Below are 11,435 nucleotides of genomic sequence, written 5' to 3'. Positions count from 1 at the left end.
CAGTAGGGATAAAAACCATAAACATTCTGTAAAAACTGCTAGAATGTGATATTAATTTTATATGATGCTATTCCTTCTCATAAATGCAATGGATATCTTTGTTTAAGACATGTATGAAGCTTTGAGATATACAGCTAATTAGCGCCAACCACACGATGTGTTTTTTCCCCCCCATTCTCTTGATATTTTTTTTTGGTGCCTGTCACCATCATTAGCAGCAGCAATAGATACCAACATTAGCTGCAGCAGTTCCCATCTCTGGGCCAGGCCCCATCATGCCTTGAATGAAGGTCAGTACCACAAGTGGTACAGGCACCGTGCTGGGAATCCCTACGTGATACATCCAAAGAGACGTACAGTGCACTTTCCATTAGAATGCGAAGCTGTGAATGCAAACAATGAATAATCGCTCACATAAGCAGACAGCTGAAAAGCAACTCGGGACTCTTCAAAACTTTTAATCTGTTCGTGAACTGTGGCTTCTCATATTTTTATCCTTACAAGCAGTAGGTGCCCTGGTAGTCTATTTTGCAGAGTCCTGGTTAGACTTCTGGCAGGTTGCCTACGCTGCTGTTGCAAGATAAGTTTCCTAAATCTGTTTTTAATTTAGTTCTGGAATGAATACTGTGCTTCATTTAAAAAAGGAAAAGAAAGTCTTATTTTCCCAGTCACCTTTATTTCACTAGAAAAGTATAAATTACCATCATAAATACAGATATCACCAGTATAAAAATTAGATTCTCATTTATAAAATAAATATTAAAATAGTCAAAGCAACAGGTACCTCCAAATCCCATCACCAAGACGATTTGAATCTGTACCCCATAAACTATTCATTCACCAACTGTTTAATTAAAAATAATGTTGAAAATGCAGTAAATACTGCTACCTACTCAGTGCTTGCATAAAGTGAGTTACTACTGACTCAGAAACTGCAAAGTATTTGTTCTAACACTTACTTGGAACCATCAGGCTACCCTGTCTGTAAAACTCTAGGTGTAGCATAATCCAGATGTGCTCTCCAGGTGTATAGCAGGTACCTGCTTCAAGAGCATTCCTTACAAGTCACCAGGTACAGTAGTTTCAGTTTGTTTACCTTTGATTGTTTATATCCAAAGATAAACAGACCAAGTTAATTTTATCCAAGAAGTGCAGAAATAATAGTAGCGTCTTTGTCACATCTGAACTAACAGATCATTTCACCAGTTAATAATGTTAAAAGAAAGTCAGATAAATAGAGGTTTTGTTTCATAGAAACAGAAAGATGTTCCTTTTAGTTAGGTAAAGGACACATATTTTTCAACGGTAGTGTTTTTTTCCCCTCACAAGTACCATAAATCTTCTGGCTCAGTAAGGCCATACTTTCAGAATGGCTGTACCTGGTCAAGTCAAAGGTCCATCTAGTTCAGAATCCTGTTTCAGACAGGACGATGGAAGGAGCTTGGGAAGAGCATGTGAGCACGGTTAGGATACCGTAACAGATCGCTAGAATGCTCTTCCAGCCTCTGGCCACTAAGTGACACAGGGCTTCCTGACATAAGGATTTTTCATCTGTGACCATCTAACAGATTTTTGACTCCACGTCAGGTTTGGGCTTCAAAATTCCTGTATCAGAGAGGCTAAAAGGCTCCACCCAATTACACAATTTATGTTTTTTGGGTTTGGTTTGTGGGTTTTCTTTTTGGCTTTGGAACTGCCACTAGCGTCCACAATATTTTTTCCTTAGACACCATTAAGCGGTTCCTTTTCTCTTGCAGCTTTTGCTTTCTTGCGTTTACACAGGATCACCGATAGGACAATGGCAAGAGTGATGACTGCAATTGCTAGCACTGCTATGATGATAAAGACTTCGGCTCCGTATTCTGTAGGGGAGGAAAAAAATTCCAAGATTCAGTTATCAGAGGCCATAATGTCACAGTGCTACAAACGCTTAGAACCCAGTCAGTCCGCTGAACCAGAAAATGCTTTCTGTATTTTACAGCATCCCAGAGGTGGAATGACCAGTGTGAACTGAATTAATTTTAACGTGAATTTGTTGGACTGAGGTAAAGCTTTATTTCACCTAGTTCACACTAGGTTTTAATCTAGTTTAATTAGTGCACTAAAATGCCGTACTACCACCACAAGAATAAGTCAAACCATTCCCCCTACCCCTCCAGGATTTCTGTGAAACTAAGTCCAAGTGGAAATTTATTCTAGGTTAGAAGCTAGAAAACACCAACAGAAGGGATTTCTATTCAAGCTGTAATTTACTAGAATTCCACTACTGTGATAAACAAATATACATATATAGATAAGAACGTTAATTTGAGAGAGTTGATTTGCCAATTTTAGAAAGGCTTTTCTACTTAAGAGTGCAACTACTCTTATCTGGTGAAAAAGAAAGATACAGTACAGCAGTGTGATATTATTTAATAAATATTGATGACTTCATATTGAATAAAGTGTTATCCATATTGTTTGTCTGGAATTAGACTGGCTGATTCACCAACCCCTCACTAACTTATTTACCGGCGAAGAAGTTAATCTGCCAACCTCTGACCTTGTAATGTAACAGTAAAGAAAGTCTTAGTCTCATCCTCTGCTTTTGAGATAATAACTGAAGTTCAGTTCAAACTACAAGTGAATGGAAATGCCTGTTCTGTAGGTTTCCAGCACTCCTCCTATGTTTAAGAGCTAATCCTTCAAGCACTTACTGTGGGACCTGTTATGGGAAGGATCTGAGGAAAACAATCCAAAACCAAAAAAACGAAGCTGAAGGCCAGTGACAAGATCTGAAACCTCAGTGACCAGTCATCAACTCGGACAATTTAAAACTAGCCAAAACCATTTAGCAAAACCCTAAAACCAGCCCCAACTAGCTAAAGATGGTGGACTCTCACTTAACCTGAGTTCTTCCCATGAGTTTCCGTGTTCAGTCTGTGTCCTCTCGCTTATAGAGCAAATAATTTATTTTATAACTTAGCCATCACAGTTTAAAGAGGTATAAAAATATACTCCGAATGCAAGTGACTTTTTGTTAGAATGCTAAAGACTGTATGACAAACTTCACCAGATACCTACCATCTAAGATATTTCTTTCTACACTGGTACAAACCACCATACTTTCTTGACCATTACGGTTTTCTCTGCGGGAGGGAATGATTCCCTGTATGTAGAAGCAATAGTTCTTTGTGCTGTCAACGCTTACTTCAAATGTATGGCTTTTTGTTACTGTATCTTTCTGTAAAGGAAAAAAAAAACAACTCCTCAAGAAAGTGTTCTTTGCAAAAATGTTAGCTCTTAAGGTAGCACAGAAATTGCGTAGTTATAATACAGAACACGTAAAAAGCAGAGTTAGCCCTTACCTTTCCAGAACTTTGGTCTTTCCAGTAATAGAGCTTGTATTGCAGGTCATGTTGGAAAATATCTCGAATACTTTGAAAGCTTCCATTAGGAAATGTATATGGTGTAAGCGGATCTTGGAACACAACAGTCAGTTTTGAATCTTTTTGTCTGTAATTCTGTATCTCCGGTTTTCCGAGAACAGCTAAACAAACATTTTTAGAATTAAAAAATTGGCACCATCTTTTCCACACAACATGCTCTTTTTTTCTTCCTCCCTCTGCACCCTTCCCTGCTCAAATCTATTGTAAGTTTACAGAGCTAAAGCAATAAAGTGAAATTCTGGATTATTCATAAATATCTTCATCTACTACACAATGTTAATAAAATGGCCTACCCACTGCAGTGAGAAACAAATAGCAACTAAAGTCTTACACACTCCCCTACTACAGGGAAAGCTTTATGCCTGAATGTTGTCTACTCAGACATCAGTGTGGCTGCTGGAAGAATCTATAGGAAAAACCTTTAGGCCCAATCTAAACCTTGTTTAAGTCAATGGAAGTAATCTTGAAAGGAAGTTTATGACAAGATTTAATTGGCAATCCTACTTACTCTGACTGTAAGGCGTAAATTTTTCAGAGACTGCAAAAGGTGGTTCTTCGAAGTTATCCATCCCCAAGGACATTACAGACAGTATGTGTGCTGTATAGGTCTCTTTTACGTTCCTGAGCAGGTCAGTAACATCACACTGTGTTTCTGTTGTCAGTATGCATTTTTTTTTGGTGTCAGATGTCTGCCTGCAAGAGCAAGAAAGAAGCGTCAACACCTTCTGAGCAGATTTTTACATATTTAGATATGTTAAAAACCATTTTTTCCCCTCAAACTGTATAGATTTCCCTCATCCCATGGAACAGTCTTGCGAGTGTACTAGAAACAGTCTTGCAAAGCTCTACTAGGCTGAGAAGAAGAAAAAACCTCAAAACCCACTATCCTGTACAGCTATATTTCACAATTCAAGGTAGAATCAAGTAAATAAAATGTGAGCCATATTAATTATAGAAATGTTATTGGATACATATATGAATTAAAAATTCAGCCTTTTATGCGAATTTAATAGAAACCACGATGCATCTGAAAACTGTTGCCTTAAGAACCATCAGTTGTCCTAGGAAGCTCCGTGGACAACAATATTGTTTAAGGTGACAACAATGTTCCCTCATATATGTCACTTGTGTTTGCATCTATGCAGGTGCAAATGTCACTATGAGCCAGCCGGTAGCAGCAATTTTCATTGCAGAATTATAATTAAAAAAATATTGACAAAAAACATGACCCATGCATTTCTCTTTACTTTTAAATTATAGAAAGCAGATTGAGAAATAATAAACCAGAAAAAAAGTGTTAATTCCCCATTTTACTTCCTAAAAAGAAGGAATGGAAAAACCGATTAGATATTACTCCTTCAATTATTTTCCCTGCTTTTGACGGTGAACTAAGGAAAAGAAAATTTGTGTGATCTCAGCCGAAAGCGCAAGAGTGCCAACTGTTTGGAATTAGCAAATGAGTTTTCCTCCAAATAGGTCAAGTTTTATTTAAGTGATGCCTGAACTCCCTTCTCATGTCACCAGATTTCTTATGATGTCACGGATCAGTTAGTGATGGTGTTCTACAGATGCCTTGAAAAGGGACAGAGGAGATATGACATTTATGACCAAACAAATGTACTCTTTAAATGTACATAGATGAGAAAGCAAACATTTAAGCACACTTCATCCATAAGAGCAACTTGTCTAAAAAAGTGCTTCCATATCAGAACTACACCTGATTCTATACTGAAACTTGGACAAACAGACTTCAATTTTTTTTGCGAGCACAAATGGCTGGAAAGAAACTCCATATTCATAGATTTCATAAAATTCATTCTGCTAGGTGTGTGCTTCTAAGTCTATTGATTTAATCACTCCCTTAAAGAACAAAAGAGCACATTAGGCCATTGCATTGGTATTTCATCCATTAGTCATGAGCGAGCTCTTTTCTATGCACTTTTACAGACAGAGGAGACTACAGTACCATATTTTCATTAATAGGTAGGAGAGTTGATGATGCAGTTTCCCTTTGGGGCATGTTTAATAATGGTCTATGCATTAATATGGGAGCTAAGAACAGCACAGATTTATTACTAAACTTCATGGAAGTTTTTGTGCAGTATTGACACGTCACATGATCTGGCTACTTTTTATGTGCACAATATTTCATAGCTTACATAAAACATGACAACAGAGGAAGTCTTGACAGTGGCAGATGAACAAAGGTAATTTTTAGTAAGACAAAGGTAAATCTTAGCAAGACAAATTATTCATTTACTGTGATTCATGGTTTAGAATAAAACGCAGACTCATCAGACACCTCCCAAAACTAAAGGCAAAAGACTCAATCCAGACACCTTGAAAGACATGAAAAGGTGAGGCTCTACCTAACACACGGTATGTCAGGTTGAGTGTCCAAGTGTCCTGGCCTAGACCTCCAGCGCAGCTGGCCTGCACTGAACCCCAGCACTGAAATACTCATCTACAGCTCAACTCTCCATTTCTGAAGTGGGCAAAACCAGAAGCCTGAATCAGACATTCTTATAGTTGGATACAAAGAGATATTAACAGCTGGGTTGGCAATTTTTCCAAATCCTCATGTTTGGGGAGGATCATATTACACTCAGTCTCAGAAATATTTAATCACGCTCTATTTGCTTTCAATCGCCATTTCAATTGCCATTAACAGACACACCTTGGTGTTATCTACTTACCCGTGTATTTCTACTGTATAGAAGTAACCTGATGGTTTTGGTTGCCACTGTAGGATAGTTTTAAAATTGATTGAAGACCAAGTTATATTAACAGCTGTTGGTAGTTCTGGATTGCCTTTAAATACAAAAAGCAGAAGAGTGCCATCAGTCATATTATACGTAATTCCTGGTTCCCTGCAGTCATGTTTAATTAACAGCAGTTGCTGTTAATTCCTGCTTGGAAATGTTCTTTTGGGGGGAAAAGTCTCAGTCCTGCCCTCTGGGCTTATGCTTGTCTTACTAAAGGAATGTGTCCTGGCAGAAGCGAGAAATATGAGAAGAAAATTGTTTTCACTCTTTCCCTCTTTTCCCAACTCCTAGGTTGTTGAGGTAACTTATTTGGAGTTCTGTCTAATGCTTCCTTTAGATCCTTGGATCTAATGATCAAAGACCTCTGAAGAAGCTACGAAAGCGTGAAGACACTCATGAGAATCTCCAAGCACCAAACAAATGCAGTGTCGTTCAAAATCACCCCCGGCTCAACCTGCTGCGGAAGGCATTAGCTCCTAGTTTCCCCATTTATTTATTTTGGGAAGGTAAAGTCTCTAAAAACTAGCAGTTGTCCCACACGCTCGCATCCAAGAGGGGCCACCCCCGGAGGGACCCGTGGCCCACACTCCGGCGGAAGGGTGGCCGTGGTGACCCACGGGCCCGCCGCCCCGGCAGACGCCACAGCGGCTTCGGGGAACTGCCTGGGAGGAAGCCGGAGCGGGAAACCCCGCACGACCTCCGTAACCTCTGGAAATCAGGCGTTTCACTGAGCGATGTTCTAATTATTTCCTAAAAGCCACCTTCTCTGCCCCTCCGACGAGCTCGGAACCGGGGGATGAGGGAAAGAGATCTTGCCGATCGCTCGCTGTCACCGTAGGTCAGCAGCTGCGGGCAACTGCCGACCCCCGGCGGTGCCCCCTGCTCCCCGGCACCGACCCGGCTGTGGCCATGACGGATCCCCCCCAGGAAAAACCGGCCCTTGGCGACCCGGGCGCCCCGCCGTCGGGCTGCTGAAGCGGAGCCGGGTGGGAGCCGGGGCCCGCCACAGCCCGCCGGCGAGTGGCCCCGTCCCCCCACAGCCCCCCGCGGGGCTGTCGCCGCTCCCGCCACACTCCCCGCCGTGGGGTCCGGTCTGTCTCGGTCGGAGGGACCGAGCCCCGCCGTTTGTCCCCGTCCGCCCGATCCGGCGTCCCCCCCGCGTCCCGCCCGCCGTTACCCACCGGCGGCGGCCAGTCGCCACAGCAGGGCGCTCAGCAGCAGAGCCCGGCCACTGTCCTCCAGCAGCATCCTCAGTGTCGGGGGGAAGCGACCCGGCGGGATCCCGGCGAGCCTGAAGGCGGTGAGATGCCGACGGGGCGGGAGGCGCCGCCTTATATTGGCGGGCGGAGAGGCGGGGACTGCGGGCGGGTCGCCCGCGGGGGAGCCCGGCCGGGGCGGTGGCGGGAGCGGCGGCGGCCGGCCCGGGGGGGCCGGGGGGAAGGGGAGCGGGGCTGGCGGAAGCGCTCAGGCACCGCCGGGTTGAGCAATCGGAGTGGGGGCCGGGAGGGGTCTTCGAGGAAAGTGGCGTTACTGTAAGGAGGGGGGGACCGAGGGAAGGGGCGGAATGTCCTCCGGGCGGCTCCAGGCCCCGGCACCGTGTCCCCCGGGGGGAGGCCTACCTGGATGTGCAAGCACACACCTGGACGTGCCCGCAGGCCGAGTCTCCCCGGCTTCTCGGTGTCCCCGTACGCTTGTACCACCCCTGGCTTCCCCTCTGTTGGCCGTAGGAGGGAATGTTGGTGAAACCAGGCAACACTTGACAACCAACTTCAACCACTGCCAACCATTGGCGGGCGGTCAAGGGGTGCCAGAACCACCCCGGCTGGGAAGTGACTGCTCTGGAGGGCAGCTGATCCTGCGGAAGTGGGCTTGGGTTGATTTCTTAGATACTGTGAATTCTGAAGGGCTAAATATGTCAGTTCTTGCCTCACCACTTGAGACGTTTGACACAGCTGCCCAGATAGCTCACATCCTCCCGTCTCTCACTCCACACACAGGCATACGTGAAGCCTCTCAAGGCTCACCTGCCATACCAGACAGCAAACGAGGGTCAGGAGTTTGTACCTCACCTCTCCCATAAACCAGGGACCTGTCCACCCTTTCCTACAAGCCTCCATTGGAAAGGTGTGCCATTTTCACAGGTAACAGAGAATCTGTCTCTGACAGGAGGTGTTCTCGATCTCGGCCTGCAGCCTTTGCCACAGGCTCCCTGGCCTCTCTGGTATATACATTCCTCTTTCTCAGGGTACTGCCTTTCTAAGCATTTAAACCAAGCTTTTGGAGCCAGGGGTTTGAGTGCTGTGTTTTCTTCTAATACACAAGCTCTAGAGGGAGCTGTATTCGTACTTAGCTCATGATTCTTTTGCGTGGATGGTGGTAAAGAGACTATGTAATAGAACCTGTTGTGTAATTAAGGGAGACAGATGCATTTTACAGTGTTAAACTGTAAAATGCTTTTTATTTTGATGCTGATTTGTACAGCGTTTTATACCTGGAAAATATAGGTACGAGGAGAGGACTAACGGGGAAGTCTCAGATGTAGTTGCCTTTAATTTTCATGATTGACACATACTTAGATGCAAGCAATCAGTTCTGTCTCATAATGCATCTATATCTATATGGACCAAACTACAATACTGATTTCAACCAGAACCTGCATCAGAATTCATATAGTGTTGTTCTGACGTGCATTTAAACCCTGGATTTTTAAATGATCAGCACACATTCATTAAAACCCAGCCATACACCTTCTAATGTTCCTGCCTTGTTTTTGATCAAATTTCAGCGCTGTCTGTATGCAGCTATATGTCAGCATTACATCAGCCAAAAATCTCGCATGCTTTTAACGTCGTGTAGAATACAGATCTTGTGTGACCTGATTTTCAAGATTGTGACCTTATAAGATCACAGTTGATTTCCAGAGGACTTTACAAAAAAAAACAATGCTCACTTGTTTATAGGAAAGAGGTGCTTATATAAAACTTTAAATCACCTTTAGGCTCTAAGTCCAGTTAATTTCCTTGTAGTTCAGTCACAAAAGATGGAAAGCGGGTCAGCAGTGGTTTCCACCTTCTGTGGAGATGATCTCAGTGTCTCCTTCTCCTGCCCCTTCTTCTCACTCCCATCTCTTCTGTCCTGTCCTCCCATAACTTGGGACAGGTGGGGAAACCTCCGGACCCTGTCCAGACTAACCAGCTTGGCCAGTGTTACCTTATTGCAATTTCTATCAAGATATTCCAGTGTTCACTAATGCTAGGCTTTTAGATGTCCTGCTCCATGCTGCAGCATGAGAGGAGGCCACCAGTTTACCAGAGTGGTGGGAAGTAGAGCCTGAGCAAAAGGGTGTGCATGGATCAAGCAGTCAAGCAGGGCTTGGGGGACTTTGTGTTGTTAGAGGAAATAGGGTAACTTTACTAAACTATCCGTTCTGGGGAAAGACAGAATGCCAAGGAGGCAGTGTATCTAGATCAGGTTGGCAGGGGAAGGGCGAGATGGGGGAGGGAGAAGCGCTGAGGTGAGGAATTGCTGCTACTGCCCTCTCTGCTCTTCTTTCTCCTCTTTCACCAACTCTCGGTGCAGATTTGGCCAAAGAATGAGAACTGCTCAGCACCGCCTGCCTCCAGGCGCCAACCAACCAATGTGGGAGAGGAGAGGAGCCCCGCGCTGCCTCACACGGGCTGATGCCTCTGAGCTGGAAGTCTGCTCAGCAGCCAGTGACTTAACTGTGACATTCTGGTCACATTTCCTGCCCACTTCAGTGGTATTTCGACACCTCATTAAAGACAGAATTTTTCCCCCCCTATTTCAAATATATATTGCGACGTGCAGCCAAGCATTATGCTGACTTAGAGCTCCGGCAATTAGTCTGGAAATTTAGAATTTGTCTCCCATAGTGGAATGTCAAAATCTAAGCATCAACTCTGTACATGTCTCTAGGTGATTTACTCATCCTCTGCTCATTTTACAGTCAGCAGATAAAAATTTCATTCCTAAGGTGAAATCCATTTTTTCCCAGTATAAGCATCAAAGGCAAGTCAGATTAATCTATTTAAATTTTGAAATAAACGGGACATTTCTACTGATGGAGGCCAGGATCTGACTGTGACTTTTTAGAAGATGCAGGAGACATGCAAGACCACAAGCCTGGCTGCATGCTTTAGGTTAGGAGATGACGTCTTCCGCTCTGTGACTTCTTCACACTGGTGAACTTAGTGGAATCAAGGTTAGTCACTATTGGGAAGATTTGCCAGTTTATGAGCAGATTCTACAGATTTTCATTCCTTGATATGTGTACTGTGGAACCAACCCACAGACTGATTATGGGAAAAGTGAGGAGAAAAGCGAAACCAAATTTGTGAAACTCCAGTTTTTTTGAGAGATGCATGTATTTTTATCGTACGATCTGCCAGATCTCTGAACTGGTTAGCTTAGAGAGAGCTACAAAATAACTTCTTGCTTAGCAAAGCAATTTCAACATCGTGTTTTCTGTACTATCATATATAATTGTTGACATGGAAGTGGAATGTCGCGGGTGACATCAGTAACAGATCAGTTTTCTTATGCTGACAGTTACGCAAGATTGTAGGTAAAATTTTGTAATACTTATTAATGTTTTGAAATTTTGTAGTGCTATAAAACATTCATCATTCCATGCTAACATAAAAGTCAGCAATATTGTCATGCCCAATAGCGTAAAACTTACTTGTGTTGAGTAAGTTTTGAAATCCCGGGGAGCTTTTTCCTAAATGAAATTGCTCCCGATATTTCTCCTTTCATTTGGCTTTTCAGATCTTTCTTTAATTTGTCTCAGTGACTTATCTTGCAGAGCTGCTGTTATAAATGCATACACAGACTCACAAACAACACTGCCTTTTAAATATTGTGTTTTAGCAGTGCTATAATTGATATATTTGATAAGTGAAACAGTTTTGTTAGGTATAATGTATCTGTATGTAGTGCTAGTAAATAGGCTGTGGAATTCAATGACATACGCTGTGTGTACCTGGCATAGGCCTTTGTTCTTTCAATCTTCTTCAGTTCCAGCCAACTTTCTAAAAGGAAAATGCCCTTCAAAAGTCTTGAAATGAGAGCAAGTTTACATCAACACTTTCTGCCTGTGCATGTAAATGCCTTAAAATCATCAATTAATTTAGATTATATACATCCTTTGGGTTGTATTGCACCCATTCTGTACCTAGGGAGGAAATTGTATTCACAGAGCACTTCTATGGGTATACCAAAA

At 43.1% G+C, this 11,435-nt stretch overlaps 1 protein-coding gene across 1 annotated transcript; it reads right to left on the bottom strand.

The window, feature by feature from the left end:
* Positions 1-656: 656 nt before the first annotated feature.
* On the bottom strand, positions 657-7,513 carry F3 (coagulation factor III, tissue factor). The gene is made up of 6 exons (XM_074597057.1): positions 7,375-7,513; positions 6,125-6,239; positions 3,937-4,121; positions 3,348-3,529; positions 3,064-3,223; positions 657-1,862 (listed from the first exon to the last, which is right to left on the bottom strand). The coding sequence occupies exons 1-6, from the start codon at positions 7,439-7,441 to the stop codon at positions 1,723-1,725; spliced, it is 849 nt and encodes a 282-aa protein (XP_074453158.1). The 5' UTR covers positions 7,442-7,513; the 3' UTR covers positions 657-1,722.
* Between the last annotated feature and the right edge of the window lie 3,922 nt (positions 7,514-11,435).

Source organism: Larus michahellis, chromosome 8 (assembly GCF_964199755.1).
Source record: "Larus michahellis chromosome 8, bLarMic1.1, whole genome shotgun sequence".
NCBI classification, from domain to species: Eukaryota; Metazoa; Chordata; class Aves; order Charadriiformes; family Laridae; genus Larus; species Larus michahellis.
This window is presented reverse-complemented; position numbering and strand designations above follow the sequence as displayed.